Source organism: Erythrolamprus reginae, chromosome 7 (assembly GCF_031021105.1).
Source record: "Erythrolamprus reginae isolate rEryReg1 chromosome 7, rEryReg1.hap1, whole genome shotgun sequence".
NCBI classification, from domain to species: Eukaryota; Metazoa; Chordata; class Lepidosauria; order Squamata; family Dipsadidae; genus Erythrolamprus; species Erythrolamprus reginae.
The window spans coordinates 59,414,256-59,430,496 of NC_091956.1; the positions used below are offsets into that span (position 1 = coordinate 59,414,256).

Consider the following 16,241-nt stretch of genomic DNA (forward strand, 5'->3'; position numbering starts at 1 on the left):
TATATATGGGAATCAGAAAAATTAAGAAAGCCTGATTGTGCATTGATTGTGCTTACTATATGATAGGCTAATTTATTACCATGAATTAAAAGAAAGAGACATTCATATCAGTTTCTTCAGTTTTAAACACGAGTAGATTATCTTATTGTTTCAATAGAGATTAAAGGATTGATCTGACAAATTGATTTTTTAAAAAAAAATATTAACAATTAAATGATGTTCAGATAATTACTAATAAAAGATGCTCAAAATGCATTCATATAATTATAGAAATTTATGTATATGTATGTGGCTATGTAGATATATGAAACATCAATAGGAATAGGAATGTATAATCTAATATTTTAATTTTATATACAGGAATATAATGACTTACAATTTTGTACATGAAATACATAAACTTTTGAAGCATTTAAAATTAATCAGATAGGAATTTATATTAACAATAAAACTGGAAATCCCAGTTAATATTTAATTTAAATCTATGCTTTTAACTGGAAAAGATTTTTCTTAGTTTACAACATAGAAACATAAACATATTAAACAAGACAGTGAAAATAATTTACATAAACCATAGTGTATGACAAGAGATTGGATGGACGTTTTGGTTCTTGACTTTGCCTATGACTAATATGTATGTACTGAATGATTTGTGCTAGCCTTTGATATGATAAAATAATTTAGAAGCACTTCATGCAATATGGAAGCAAAAAGGACAGGTTCTTCAATATTCCCTGTTATCTTGACTGATCATCAAACACAGACCACCAGATGCATGAGAATGCAACCGTCAGATACCAACGAAGAGCACTAGTCTCAATCTTTCTGTAACATAAATATAGATGTTAATATCTCCTATACATAATACCAACGCAGTTTACAACTTCTATCCTGTATGTTAGTTTACCCAGTAATGTTCTGCTGATTTTTATGTAAAATATCCCTAACAGAATTTTCTTGTTTTCACTAATTTGCTTTGATATTTGACCGAATACCCACCATGTCCTATGACATAAACATCCAGAACATAGGATTTGCCAGGCTTTAGACCTTTAATTGTCTCTGTGGTAACTGCTTTTTGTAGGTTTTGACTGTAAAAATACTTACAGAGGACTTTTTCTGATTTTTTTCTCAAGCCTGGTCCCAGACATTGATTTTGTTCTCTTTTCTTTTTCTCCTCATTATAGTCGTCACCTACTTCTTTCTTGTAGATGCAAAACTTGTTTCTTTCTTGTGTACCTAGCCAAGCCACTGTGACTGAGGAACATGTGCGAAGTTTATCAAAGGCTTTAATTCTTGTATCTTCAGGAAGAGATGGAAATGACTGCTTATTGGGTCTTGTTGTGGCTAAAAACTTCAATATGGAGGCTCCGTTCTTATTTCCTTTTAGTCGGATGAGGTATTTGGCTTTTGGCTTTCCCCTAAGTTGAAACTGATGGACACCCTCAACGTTTTGAGACAACAGAAGTTTTCCGTCTCTTTTGATCTGTATTTGTATGGCACTGAGACACGAGTGAACAAAAAATGTAACTTTCTGATGTGATGAAACAGGAGCAAACCGCAAAAATTTGGTGCCTTTTCTCTTGACAAATACATCTGTAACCTTCCCATCTTTTAAATCAACTGTCTTCTGTTTGGCCTCTTCTTTAGTTCTTGCAAAAGTACCAACATAGGCAGTACTCATATTTGTATTGACATTTACAGCAAATACATCAAAATAATACTGTGTACCAGGTTTCAGTTCAGATACAGTAAATATATTCTTGTTTCCAATGCATATCTTTTCCAGATCAACCTTAGGCTTTGAATAAAGTTTTGAATAAAGCTTTGGTGTTGGTTTTAAGAAGCTGCGTTCTTTCCCAGAATTACTGTTGGAAGAAAATCCAAAATGGGCAAAATCGAAAGGGCTAAAATCCAGACCAGGTTTAGGAGCCTTCATAAATGTATCGTCAGCAGTCTGTTTTGTCTCAACAGCACAGAGACTTTTGAAATTGTGTTCTTTATTAATGACTACACAATATTGTATTGGCTGTTTCAATACCGAAGCTGTAGGGCTAGGTTTCCATGCCAAACTCACAGTTGTACGACCAAGAGAAGTGACATCAACTCTTGGATCATAAGGTAGTTCAGGATACGGTTGATCTGACTCTGGAGTTGTACTAGCATAGACTTTAAAGTTTGTATCCTTTTCCGTTGACCAGAGTTCTAACTGGTATAACCCAGAAGGTGAAGTAGAAGATACAAAATACTCAACATCATTTCCTCTGTATGAAAATAGCTCTGTGTCTTCTTCACGAATAATCTGCTGGTTCTGTTGTTCAAGTGGCTCCGGTTCACCTAGAAGAGACAATAATGAGAGATTTTAAAACAAAGCGATGGTTTCTAAATGGAGGCTCTAAATGTTTTTGTTCCTAAGAAAACCAGATAGGGAATATGAGTACATGAACTAATTCTACTTTATTGTAAAGCTACATTAAAAGAAGTGTTCAAGACTGAAGTTATAAATTTCCTGCTGCTGTTTTTAATTTCTTAATCAATTAAAGAGAACTTTTTTCTCTGACAGTTAAGTCACTTGGCTATGTCTCCTCCCTTGTCTGATCATTTCATTTGCAATATTTCTTTCCCTTGTTGGTCAGGTCATTCTCACATACCATTACAAAATACTGCAGACCAACTAGAATGCAAAGATGGGAAACATTATTGTTTTCCTAAGCAGCTTTAATTATTATTTTTCTCTCTTTGAAAACACCAAATAAATAATGCTGTAATACTATGCAGATATCGGTATTAAGTGTCAAACTGAAAATAAATACTTTATTATATTACAAAATAATGCAATGGTTTTCACAAAAGTCTATTAATACATATTTAGTTGTACAATTCAAGCAACATTATGTTCATTAACATTCAAAATTATAGTTAACATTGTTAACTATATTGTTCCTGAAAAATGGTTTAAGCAATCTAAATGAATAAAGTTAGCAAGTTATAGTTTACACAAATACTGTACTGTACTGTACGCACTGACATATGTATTTTATAATATGATTTACATCTCATAATATAGTAAAGCAAGGAGTTTTATAAACAAAAACAGAGGAGATTTTGGAAAAAGATGTCTTTATATGGAAAACTAAACTGCTAAAATCAACTTTTGTGGACTCATAATTATAAAATGACATATGGACATGTTTTCAAAGCATTCAGTTATTGTATAAATAATATTAGATTCATATTACAGCATCTAGGACAGCCAAAGACATTAGGGAAAACAGCAAATAGTGGCAGAAATCCAAAGTGAAGGAGAATTTTATGCATCTCATTTATAGACATGAAGAAGAAAGTCTCATAAATGATTATCATTAACATTTAAATTAATATTTTTAATGCTGCCCAGAGTCACTTTCTTTGCAATAAATGGCCATATTAATTTTATAAATAATTTTTTTCAAATGTTGCACAGGTAATTGCCATTATATATAATACTGCTTATATATAATAAATCCTTTCAGGTTGCCATGAAACTTGAGGTCATGCGAGGTTGAGGTCACTGCTCTATCTTGCACAAAGGCACCAATTACTAGGATCTCATTTTTCTGCATTATATTAATTTTATTCTTTAATTACTATTTCATGGCATTAATAAGCAATGTGATGAAAATACCTTTCCTTTCCTATTTTCATTGTTGAGCAGTTACATTTCCCCAAAATCAAGTATTCAGAAATCTTGGGCTTTTCCCAGAACTCCAATAACAAACTCAAGCTATAGGACCTTTCAGGATTCAGTTCCACAGTCTGGGAATCACACTTCTGTTATGCATTTGTTAATCTTTAGATGACAGGTGACTATTTAATCTTTAAATCTAAGTTTTAAACTTTTTTGGGTTTCTGAAAATAGTGGTGCTATGAGATTGAGGATTTAAGCTTCTTGACTGGCCTTAGCTTTTCTGACTTTTTTTGTATATTTCTTACTCCTATTTTATTACATATAATAAAAGTAGTTTTTATAGGGTCTAATTTAATTTATTTAGAATTAGGAATGTCTCAGTTTGTAATATAATTATTTTGTTATTTTTATATATTTTAATTGAGACTGTTTTATTTCTTTTTTTATGTTTAGCTTTTAATACAAATAATGATTAATATTGTATTTTTATTATAAAAAGAAAAATCAAAATAGGGACCAGAATTGAATAGAATAGAATAGAACACAACACAACACAACAGAAGAGAAGAGAAACACAACAGAATTGAATTCTTTATTGGTCAAGTGTGATTGGACATAAGGACTTTGTCTTGGTGCATATGACCTCAGTGTACATAAAAGATACATCATCAGGAATCATAAGGTACAACATTTAATGACTGTCATAGGATATAAATAAGCAATCACATTAGTCAACAGTCAATATAAATCATAAGGATACAAGCAACAAAGTTACAATCATGCAGTCAGAAGTGGGAGGAGATGGGTGATAAGAAGGATAAGAAGATTCATAGTAGTGCAGACTTCATAAATAGTTTGACTGTTTTGAGGAAATTATTTGTTTAGCAGAGTTATGGCGTTCAGGAGAAAACTTTACAATAGTGGCAAGAAAGGTCATAAAATGGGACAAAAATCACTTAACAGCTGTTTCACTAAGCAACACAAGCTTGGGGTTAAATTGTGGTTGAAACGTGACGACTACCTATATTTTTTTTTGTTCATGTGATGCAAAAGCTTGCTTATTTTACCACTACATATTTATATATGTAAAGTATATATAAATATTTATTTATTTATTTATTTATATTTTATATTATTTTTATATTTATTTATTTATTTATTTATTTATTTATTTATTAAATTTGTATGCCACCCCTCTCCGTAGACTCCGTAGATAATTATGGCTATACCCAGGCAGGGGTTGCCGCTTCTGCTGCTACTGGTGCGCTGTGTGTGTAGCTCTGCAACTCCGGCATGCATGCGTGTCCGAGTGAGATTCTGCACATGCAGCAAAATCTTGTGAGGGGACATGCGTGTGTGTGAAATTTGGACAATTTTTGCTTCCGTGCATGTGCATAAGCAAAAAAATTACTAAAATTGTGCATGTTTATGCGTCTCCTCGTGAGATTTTTGCTTCCTGCGCATGTGCAGAAGCAAAATCTTGCTCAGACACACCGGAGATTCAAAGCTGCATGCACAGCTCAATTTTCACTATCTGTATGATGGTGCCAACCATACTGGTAGGAATCCGCTACTGGCTATATCAAAGATTAGTGCAGGAGAGGAATAGGTAAAATAAGACATCCTCCTCTATTGGTTTATAATTATCTCCAATTTTTTGCCTATTTAATACAAAAAATTTAACTAGAAGAATGACTTTTTGATAAGCCAGGGAAACATTGAATCTATCATTCAATTATTAAAGGTCAACTCTTCTTCACTAATTTTTTAAACAGCAATTACTGATGAAATTTTAATGTCAGCTTATTCATATTTAACAAAATGAATAATCTCTCTTCGGTTTTTACTGTAATTTACCTGACCCTTCTCCACTTGACTCTTCGGGGAGGTCTTGCAAACTCAGTTTCCATTCCAGAGGTGTGTCACAAGGCGTCACTGTAACTGCAAATGGTGTGTTATCTTCCTCTACCACAAAAAAAAACCTATGGAAAGATGAATAAAAGCATAACTTTCTTCACAATACAAAATTAAGGATGCAGAGAGAAGCAATGGAGTATATGTAGCTCATATATTGAACTGTGAGGCCCTTGATGGTCTCTGAGCTTGGTTGTTTGCTTGCAATTTCATTTCATTTCATTCCCAACTAAGGAACATCATTAGTGCAAGTGATTGTGGCATTTGTTCTCTATTTACATATTGCAGCTTGCCCTGCCATTATTGGTGGGATGTGGTTTGCCCTTGGTAGATCCTTGATTAGGATATAGTTTTCTGCTTGATTTGGTTTGTTTGATCTGGTTTGTCTGATGTTAATCCCTGCTTATATGGCTATGGGCTGCTGGAGAAGATGTATTCTCATCTTCATGTTCCACTCTGAGTTTCCGGAGAGGGGTGGCATACAAATCTAATAAATAATAAATAAGTAATGTTTCCTATTCTTAGCTTCTTTATTGTCTCTTTTGAATAGTATATGAATGTGTTTTTTTTCTATGTGCCTATTGATGGCACATTTATCTGAATGCCAAGCTTCCTGGAAATTCCTAGGATTTTTTGGATTCAATTTGGTCTATAATGCTTACAGTTTTGCAGTTAAAATTATGGTTCAGTCTGTCTATGTGCTATGACAGTGATTTTCAACCTTTTTTGAGCTGCGGCACATTTTTAACATATACAAAATTATGGGGCACATTGAGCGGGGGGTGGGGGGGTCTAAAAAAAGTTTGGATGAAAAAATTATATATCTCTCTTCCTCCCTTTCGCTCTATTTCTCTCCCTCTTTCTCTCTCTTCCTTCCTTCCCCTCTCTGTCCATCCCTCTTCCTTCCTTCCTTCCTTCCTCTCTTTTTTGCTCTCTTTCTATCTCTCCCTCCTTCTCTGCCTCTCTTTCTCTTTCTTTCTCTCTCTTTCTCTCTTGCTTTCTCTCTCTATCTCTCTTTCTCACTCTCTCTCTTTCTCTCTCTCTTGCTTTCTTTTTCTCTCTCTTTCTCTCTCTTGCTGAGCTTCGCGGCACACCTGACCATGTCTCGCGGCACACTAGTGTGCCACGGCACACTGGTTGAAAAACACTGTGCTATGAGACTAAGGAGTTTTCATGTTTCTGACTGCTAGTTAGTGTTCATAAATGAGCTCTGCTAGCAATCTCTAAAGGAGAATCATAGCAATGAAAACAGTGGACTTATGCAGTCTTAGACACAAGATATAATGCTATGTGCAGGGGAACTTTGGGGGACAGCACAAAGAGATACAGCCAAAGGAACAGTCAAATAAAAGGGGTACAGCAGGGAAAGAGGCTCAGAAGAAACCCTCCCTAACTTCTTGTGTTGTAAGGGAAATACAGTTTCAGATTTTCAAGATTCTGTTAAAGTAATCTTTCAATAAAGTAGAATTAGATGGCCTGGCCATGTTTCCTGTCTGGTCTACCTCACAAAGTTGACACTTAGCGACCTTGGGCCTATAAGCCCTAAAAACAAGGCAATGGAAAGTGTTGTTGAGAAAATTGAATGGACTTGTCCATATATTTGCCAGGCATCAAGACTGACTGAAAGAACAGAGGCAAGACAAGTTATATAACTTTTCAACTTTACTTTATAATCAATGTACCGTTTGGGTGTTCCTCTGAAGAGATAACTACTGATCTCTGCTCCATCAGGGAGTACTGAAGAATCATGGACAAAAGTTTTATCCTGGATCTGCATCTGAAAAAGTTCTTCATCTCTAGTAGGTAGTTTCTGCATCCAGGAGCTAAATGGTAGCAGAAGGAAGAGGTAGAATATGGAGCATCTCATCAAGAGCATCCTAGAAAAATAAAAATGATACACTGTAAATCATATTGTAAATGTATTGGGGCTATTAACTCCAGAGAAAAACTAACTGAAGGCGGAGAACTGTGGAAAAAGTTAGATTCGGGTTGCCTACAGTTCGTAGCCAATATGTCTCTGTTAATAAATTGGAACTTGAAAGAAGGCCAAGGTTTGGACTCTGATTTATTTCTCAGATATTAATTGTAACATTGACCTATTACATAATAAATTAACCCAATACTTCTAATGTGGAATTTTAAGAACTGATTTTTTTTAGTTTTTATCTGTATTTTTAAAAAGGGATAATCTGCAGAGCCCCTCAAATGTTTCATCAAAACTAGGAATTATGCTTTGGATCATTTTTATTAATACAGTGATACCTCGCATTACAAACTTAATTGGTTCCGAGACGAGGTTTGTAAGGTGAAAAGTTTGTAAGATGAAACAGTGTTTCCCATACGAATCAATAGAAAAGTGATTAATGAGTGCAAGCCCAAAACTCACCCCTTTTGCCAGCCGAAGCGCCCGTTTTTGCGCTGCTGGGATTCCCCTGAGGCTCCCCTCTATGGGAAACCCCACCTCCGGACTTCTGTGTTTTTGTGATGCTGCAGGGGAATCCCAGCAGCGCAAAAACGGGTGCTTCGCTGGCAACGGAAGTCCGGAGGGGGGTTTCCAGTGAGGGGAACCTCAGTGAAATTGCAGCATTGCAAAAACATGGAAGTCCTCAAAATCCCACCTCTGGACTTACATGTTTTTGTGATGCTGCGATTTCGCTGAGGCTCCCCTCGCTGGGAAACCCCACCTCCGGACTTCCATTGCCAGCGAAGTGCCCATTTTTGCACTGCTGGGATTCCCCTGCAGCATCGCAAAAACACAGAAGTCTGGAGGTGGTGTTTCCCATGGACGGGAGCCTCAGGGGAATCCCAGCAGCGCAAAAACGGGTGCTTCGCTGGCAACAGAAGTCTGGAGGCGGGGCATCCCAGTGGCGGCGGCTTGGGTTTGTAAGGTGAAAATAGTTTGGAAGAAGAGGCAAAAAAATCTTAAACCTCGAGTTTGTATCTCGAAAAGTTTGTATGACGAAGGGTTTGTAAGACGAGGTATCACTGTATAGCTCATCTGCAGTTCCCTCTCAGTCATTAGGTTGCTTCTAAAGAAACCAGTAGTTTCTAAAATGCCCTAAAAACATGATCCATATCCTTTTCCAAAAAAGCATAAAATGAAGTTGTCAGTACTGCAACGAAACCAAAGGAGACAATTCACTTCATTTTCTGACAATCCGTAAATTCCTGAGACTTGTAAAAGGTCTAGTACTACAACAAATGTTCTGGATTTATTTGAAGCAAATACATCTGGAATAAATAAATCTAAATGTTTAATTACAGAGAGTTGAATGTGTATGATTATAATTTAGTGGGGATAATTTCAAAGAACAGCTTTCCACAGGCATTTATGTACTGTATGTTTTTTAACGATAGCAGGAAATGTTTTGTAACCCTCAAATCCTATTTTTAAATGTGAGCGCATTTAGCTTTGCATGAATTACCCATTTGATAATAAATCTGCAGGATACAACTTAACTGTAACCTTTAAGAATCAAAGAGGACTATGTAACATATCTAAAACTGGACTTCAGGGACTATACATTATTCTATTAAGCAACCTCATGCTTAAGGATATTAAACTTAGCAGCAGGAATTGGCTTCATACTCTGAAAAATTACTGTTAAGTGACAGACCACTTAAAATAAGATGATTTCTAACTATAAAATATTTCATATACTGTATATTGTAAGAAAATACAGTAATACCTCATCTTACGAACTTAATTGGTTCCAGGACGAGGTTCGTAAGGTGAAAAGTTCGTAAGATGAAACAATGTTTCCCATAGGAATCAATGGAAAAGCCAATAATGCGTGGAAGCCGATTAGGAAAATCCAAAACATTAAGGCTTTAAAAAAAAAAAAGCTGCCGGCAAACGAAGCTGAGGCGAACGGAGTGGGGGGAGGGAAACCCATGGAGATCCAGAGGGGAGAATGGTGCAATACAGGATGGGGAAAAACAGGAGGAACCCATGGAGATCCAGAGGGGAGAATGGTGCAATACAGGATGGGGAAAAACAGGAGGAACCCATGGAGATCCAGAGGGGAGAATGGTGCAAGACAGGGTGGGGAAAACAGGAGGAACCCATGGAGATCCAGAGGGGAGAATGGTGCAATACAGGATGGGGAAAAACAGGAGGAACCCATGGAGATCCAGAGGGGAGAATGGTGCAAGACAGGGTGGGGAAAACAGGAGGAACCCATGGAGATCCAGAGGGGAGAATGGTGCAATACAGGATGGGGAAAACGGGAGGAACCCATGGAGATCCAGAGGGGAGAATGGTGCAAGACAGGGTGGGGAAAACAGGAGGAACCCATGGAGATCCAGAGGGGAGAATGGTGCAATACAGGATGGGGAAAAACAGGAGGAACCCATGGAGATCCAGAGGGGAGAATGGTGCAAGACAGGATGGGGAAAAACAGGAGGAACCCATGGAGATCCAGAGGGGAGAATGGTGCAAGACAGGGTGGGGAAAACAGGAGGAACCCATGGAGATCCAGAGGGGAGAATGGTGCAAGACAGGGTGGGGAAAACAGGAGGAACCCATGGAGATCCAGAGGGGAGAATGGTGCAATACAGGATGGGGAAAAACAGGAGGAACCCATGGAGATCCAGAGGGGAGAATGGTGCAAGACAGGGTGGGGAAAACGGGAGGAACCCATGGAGATCCAGAGGGGAGAATGGTGCAAGACAGGGTGGGGAAAAATGGGAGGAACCCATGGAGATCCAGAGGGGAGAATGGTGCAAGACAGGGTGGGGAAAAACGGGGGAAACCCATGGAGATCCAGAGGGGAAAATGGGGCAGGACAGGGTGGGGAAAAATGGGGAAACCCATGGAGATCCAGAGGGGAGAATGGTGCAAGACAGGGTGGGGGAAAACGGGGGAAACCCATGGAGATCCAGAGGGGAGAATGGGGCATGACAGGGTGGGGAAAAATGGGGGAAACCCATGGAGATCCAGAGGGGAGAAAGGTGCAGGACAGGGTGGGAAAAAACGGGAGGAACTCAAGTCTGGAGGTGGGGCATCCCAGCGGCCAGTGGCAGGTTCGTAAGGTGAAAAAAGTTCGTAAGAAGAGGCAAAAAAATTCCGAACCCTGGGTTCGTATCTTGAAAAGTTCATATGACGAGGGGTTCGTATCATGAGGTACCACTGTACATATAAAATTGGAATTTTGGGAGGGGGGACCTGGGCATGTGTGTGTGTGTGTGTGTGTGTGTGTGTGTGTGTTTGTATGCTTATGCTCAATGTACTAACTCTAATGTGATCACCATTTGTGACCTTCACTTCCAGCTTCTGACAAAATAAATGGAAAAACATGTAGGAGGTTGCAATTGTCAATGACATGGCATCATGCTTAATGATAGTGTGGCATTTGATTAATGAGACTAACTAAAAATGATAGAAACAGCATAGTCATCGTCAAGACTCCAACAGTCAACAAACCAAAAGCACTTTAGATAACTTCAGGAGACAAGAAGGCAGTAATCCACAGCACATGTTACCATTAAACAGCAATTAAATTACAGCAGGTAGAGTGCTGTACTGCAGGTCACTGAAGCTGACTGTAGATCTGTAGGTCAGCGGTTCAAATCTCATCACCGGCTCAAGGTTGACTCTGCCTTCCATTCATCCAAGGTGGATAAAATGAGGACCCGGTTTGTGAGGCCAATATGCTGGCTCTGTGAAAAAGTGCTATTGCTAACATGTTGTAAGCTGCCCTGATTCTAAGGAGAAGGGTGGCATAAAATCAAATAAACAAATAAATAAAATCAAGATATACTAATACACCTGATACTATTTGGGGGGGAATTTTAGCAACGTAGAGGATGCTCATAAACCAAGGCACATCTTTGATATTACCTAAAGCATTCTATCTACTTTTATTTTACCCAATAAACCCATTAACCCACCAAAATAAAATCCAACTTCATTTAAACCACAGGTAGGCGAAGTTCCATTGGTGAGAGAGCCTGAGAGATCCAGTATTATTTATTTATGTATTGGATTTATATGCCACTCATCCTATAGGAATATAGAGCTTCCATTTTATCCCCACAATACAACCATATGAAATAAATAGTAATTGCAATAGCATTTGGACTTACAGTATATACTAGCCCGTAGTGCTTTACAGCATTTTATGGCCAGTTTACAATGTCAGCATCATTTGCAAATTGCTCCTAACAATCGGGGTTCTCATTTTACTGAGTTCAGAATTATGAAAAGCTAAGTTAACCCTGAGCCCCATCAGGATCAAACTCCAGGCTGTGGGCTGTTTACCTGCCATGTTAGATTTAACCACTCCAAACATTGAACAAGTGACTATGAGTTCCAGGCATAAGAATGCACTTGAACCTAAGTTTTCCTAGTTGTAGTCCAACTATCTGATTAATTCAGAACTTTAAAATGGCTAATTTTAGAGCAAAATAATAGCAGGTGGGGACCCTAAGTAATATTGGGTTGGGTTGGATTCAATTCAATTTGATTGGATGGAAGACAGATATTTTTCATCAGCGAACACATTCCTATAATGTTGAAGTTAATGATCACTGGCAACAATTTTGTTCTGATAAAATTTTCCAACCCAATCAGTCCAACCCAATTAGAAGTTGTCTTATTTACTGTATCACCTGTATGGTCTTATATTTATAGAATGACTCTGTGCAATCTACTTGAACCTTTTCCTTTGCTCCATACTTCCATGCAGATCCCAACATTTCTCACTCCACTCTACCACTACCAAACTCTTAGCCTAAGGTCCTGCTCCTCCTTCTTCTCCATCTAAGCTACACTTCCATGTCTTTGTATGTAAAGTCCAAAATAAACAAATATAAATATAAGACCATACAGGTGATACAGTAAGTAAGACAACTTCTAATCACACCAGATAAAGCAAAACAGAACAGCCAGAACGCTGCTCAGTTCACATACAACCCCAAAAGAAAAATCCTATTTATGTTTGTGTCCAAACCAAATGTCTGAAATCCATTTTTGGTTTAGGAACATTCCAACCAAACATCCACGATCTCTGCACAGATTAGTTCATACACAGAATGTTTTATAGCATTCCTAAGTACAGTGGTACCTCTACTTACGAACTTAATTTGTTCCGTGACCAGGTTTGTAAGTAGAAAAGTTTGTAAGAAGAAGCAATTTTTCCCATAGGAATCAATGTAAAAGCGCAAACCATTCGGAAAATCCAAAACTTTAGAAGCGAGGTGAAAGGAGGGCAGGGGAGACAACGACAGGGGACATATGGATAAAGCAAGGCTAGCGGGGTGCTTGGAGAGGCAGCAAAAGGGGACATATGAAGGGAGAAATAGGAGGGGGTGGTTGAACAAACACCAAAAGGGGACGTATGGAGGGAGAAATAGGAGGAGGGGCCTGCAGTACAGATTGAACCATTAAGTCTTTCCTGATAAGTTTTATGCTTAAGACCTTCCACTATTTTTGTAGCCTGTCTTTGGACCCGTTAAATTTTATCAATATCATTTTTTAGGTGAGTTCTCCAGAACTGAACATAGTATTCCAAATGTGGTCTCACCAGTGCTCCATACAGCGGGGTCACAATGTCCCTCTTCCTGCTTGTTATACCTCTAGCTATGCAGCCAAACATTCTACTCTTCCTGCTTGTTATACCTCTAGCTATGCAGCCAAACATTCTACTTGCCTGACCGCACTTGTTCACCCATTCTGAGACTGTCAGAAATCACTACCTCTAAATCCTTCTCTTCTGAAGTTTTTGCTAACATAGAATTGCCAAAGCAATACTCAGATTGAGAATTCTTTTCCGCCAAGTGCATCATTTTACATTTAGAAACAATAAACTTCAGTTTCCATAGCTTTTAGCATGTATCAAATAAAGCTAAATCATTTGCCATATTACTGATGCCTCCAGGAATATCAACCCTATTGCACACTTTAGAGTCATCAGCAAATAGGCAAACCTTCCCTACCAAACCTTCCCCTATGTCACTCACAAACATATTAAAAAGAATAGGATCCAGAACAGACCTTGTAGCCCACCGCTTGTAACCAGTCTCTGCTCAGAATACTGGCCATCATGTCAAGTTATAATTTTATCATGTCAAATTATAATTTCATTTGCAAAGCTGTCTATTAATGTTCTGAGGTACTTTAATTACTAAAGTAATTTTGTATTCACATGTTAAGGAATGCAGTCTAAAATTATAAAAAATAGTAATGAAGGGGAAAATACACAGAAGCAGAAAGCGTAATACAGTCACAAGTTCTATCAAAATCAGATTACCATAGCACTTAATTACTTGATTGCTTATTCAATGTGTTCACATAGGGAAAAGATTAGCTATTGTATAAAAAAGATACCATATAGTTAGGAATGTAGGTCAGACTGAAACCAAAGATGAGAGAACATGTCCTTAATATGAAAACCTTCTCACTTCCTTTGTTAACAATGCCAATTTTGTGAGAATTAAATCTAAATTTTAAAAGAGGAATGAGGAAACAATATTTCAGGTAAGAATTATTAGGTGAATATTTCAGAGTTCAGAGTTAAAAATATTCAAGCTTCTGGATGTTCTGGGGAATTTGGTAGACATATGTAAAAATGTCGGAGAAAGGATGCCTGCATCAGTTGCATTCCTGTTTTGCATTATTATTTCCAGATTAAGTGAGTTTGGAAAGTGCATCAAGGGAATTTCATTTTTTAAATTGAATAGCCTAAATTGCATTAGAAACCTAACAGCCTGCTTCTGAGAGGCCCATCAGGAGGCTTAGCAAAGATACTTACCTATAGATGAATATAGTTTACAGTAAAAGCAGAAAGCATTATTAATAGACTTGTTTTAAAATTTATTCATAGAAACATAGAGACATAGAAGACTGGCGGCAGAAAAAGACCTCACGGTCCATTTAGTCTGTCCTTATACTATTTCCTGTATTTTATCTTAGGATGGATATATGTTTATCCCAGGCATGTTTAAATTCAGTTACTGTGGATTTACCAACCACATATGCTGGAAGTTTGTTCCAAGGATCTACTACTCTTTCAGTAAAATAATATTTTCTCATGTTGCTTTTGATCTTTCCCCCAACTAACCTCAGATTGTGTCCCCTTGTTCTTACGTTCACTTTCCTAATAAAAACACTTCCCTCCTGAACCTTATTTAACCCTTTGACATATTTAAATGTTTCGATCACGTCCCCCCTTTTCCTTCTGTCCTCCAGACAATACAAATTGAGTTCATGAAGTCTTTCCTGATACGTTTTATGCTTAAGACCTTCCACCATTCTTGTAGCCTATCTTTGGACCCGTTCGATTTTGTCAATATCTTTTTGTAGGTGAGGTCTCCAGAACTGAATGCAGTGTTCCAAATGTGGTCTCACCAGCGCTCTATATAGCGGGATCAAGATTTTTTTATGCCGCCCTTCTCCTTAGACTCAGGGCTGCTTACAACATGTTAGCAGTAGCACTTTTTAACAGAGCCAGCATATTGCCCCCACAATCTGGGTCCTCATTTTACCCACTTTGGAAGGGTGGAAGGCCCAGTCAACCTTGAGCCGGTGATGAGATTTGAACTGCTGACCTACAGATCCATGGCCTGCAGTACAGCACTCTACCTGCTCCGCCACCCCGGCCCCTTATTACAATAAAATAATGAAATATTAAATAAATTTAGTTTTCAGATAATTAAATATTATACAATATATATGGTGTTATAGTGTTATGCTTGGCTAAATAACTTGGAATTTTCAAAAAAATGTGATTAATGAAGAAAATTGGCATGGTATCACTTAGGAGAAATAACCTAGGAGAAATTATCCTTCTGGTTACCTAGTTAATATAGCTTTTGTTTCGATTTAAATCTGATACAAAACTGAGTTTTATGCAAAAATTGAAAGCTGAAGTATATCGTTTGAGCTTCTAATTAAAGAGCAATTAAAAACTATAATTAGACTTATTTATCAGAATTCTATTAATAAATGGCATTTTGAAAGTCTATATTTGGTTTCCTAGAACCATCTAAATTATAATAAAATCCCTTGTAAATTATCGTAAATTGGGATATAGAATCAACTGCTTGTATGAAACAAAATTTCTAAATATTTTTTACGGTAATGCTCATGCTGGATGCAAATCCAAATCTCAAGTACTCTACAAACTGTATTTGACTTTGAATACAAAATAGAGATACATTAATATTTATTTATTTATTTATTTATTTATTTATCTATTTATTTATTTATTTGTTTGTTTGTTTGTTTGTTTATTTATTTCTAAATATGTATGCCCACTTCCGTCAAATAGCTTTCATTAAAAGAACAAGTTTTAAATGAAATAAAATAAATCAATATTTATTTAACATAATTTCATAAATATGCATGTTTTCTGTTTCATATTTTTCTGTTTGTTTATATCATATTGAAAGTATTAATAACAATAATAAAAGCCATACAAACTAAACTAGAATTTAAAAAAAGAAAGGCACCTTCAGGGCTGTGTGCTCTCTACATTGCTCTTATCTCTCTATACCAGAGATGTCAAACTCAATTTCATTGAGAGCCACCTCAGTTTTGTGGGTCGATGTGGCCAGCTTGAATCACTCATCACCACTTGGGGTGCCTGTGGTGACCCGGGCACTCTGCCAGTGAAAGTGGGCTCCCAAGCTCCATTTTCAGTTGCTCAGGCCTCCTGCC

General features: G+C 37.2%; 1 protein-coding gene across 1 annotated transcript in view; it reads right to left on the reverse strand.

Moving 5' to 3' along the window:
• Positions 1-857: 857 nt before the first annotated feature.
• The window catches only part of NDNF (neuron derived neurotrophic factor), a 33,817-nt gene continuing 18,433 nt past the window's right edge, over positions 858-16,241 (reverse strand). The window contains exons 2-4 of the mRNA XM_070756628.1: positions 7,264-7,458; positions 5,525-5,649; positions 858-2,337 (exon numbers count right to left, since the gene is read on the reverse strand). Coding sequence (XP_070612729.1) covers positions 944-2,337; positions 5,525-5,649; positions 7,264-7,457 — 1,713 coding nt within the window. The 5' untranslated portion in view covers position 7,458 and the 3' untranslated portion in view covers positions 858-943. The remainder of the gene's footprint in view (positions 2,338-5,524; positions 5,650-7,263; positions 7,459-16,241) is intronic.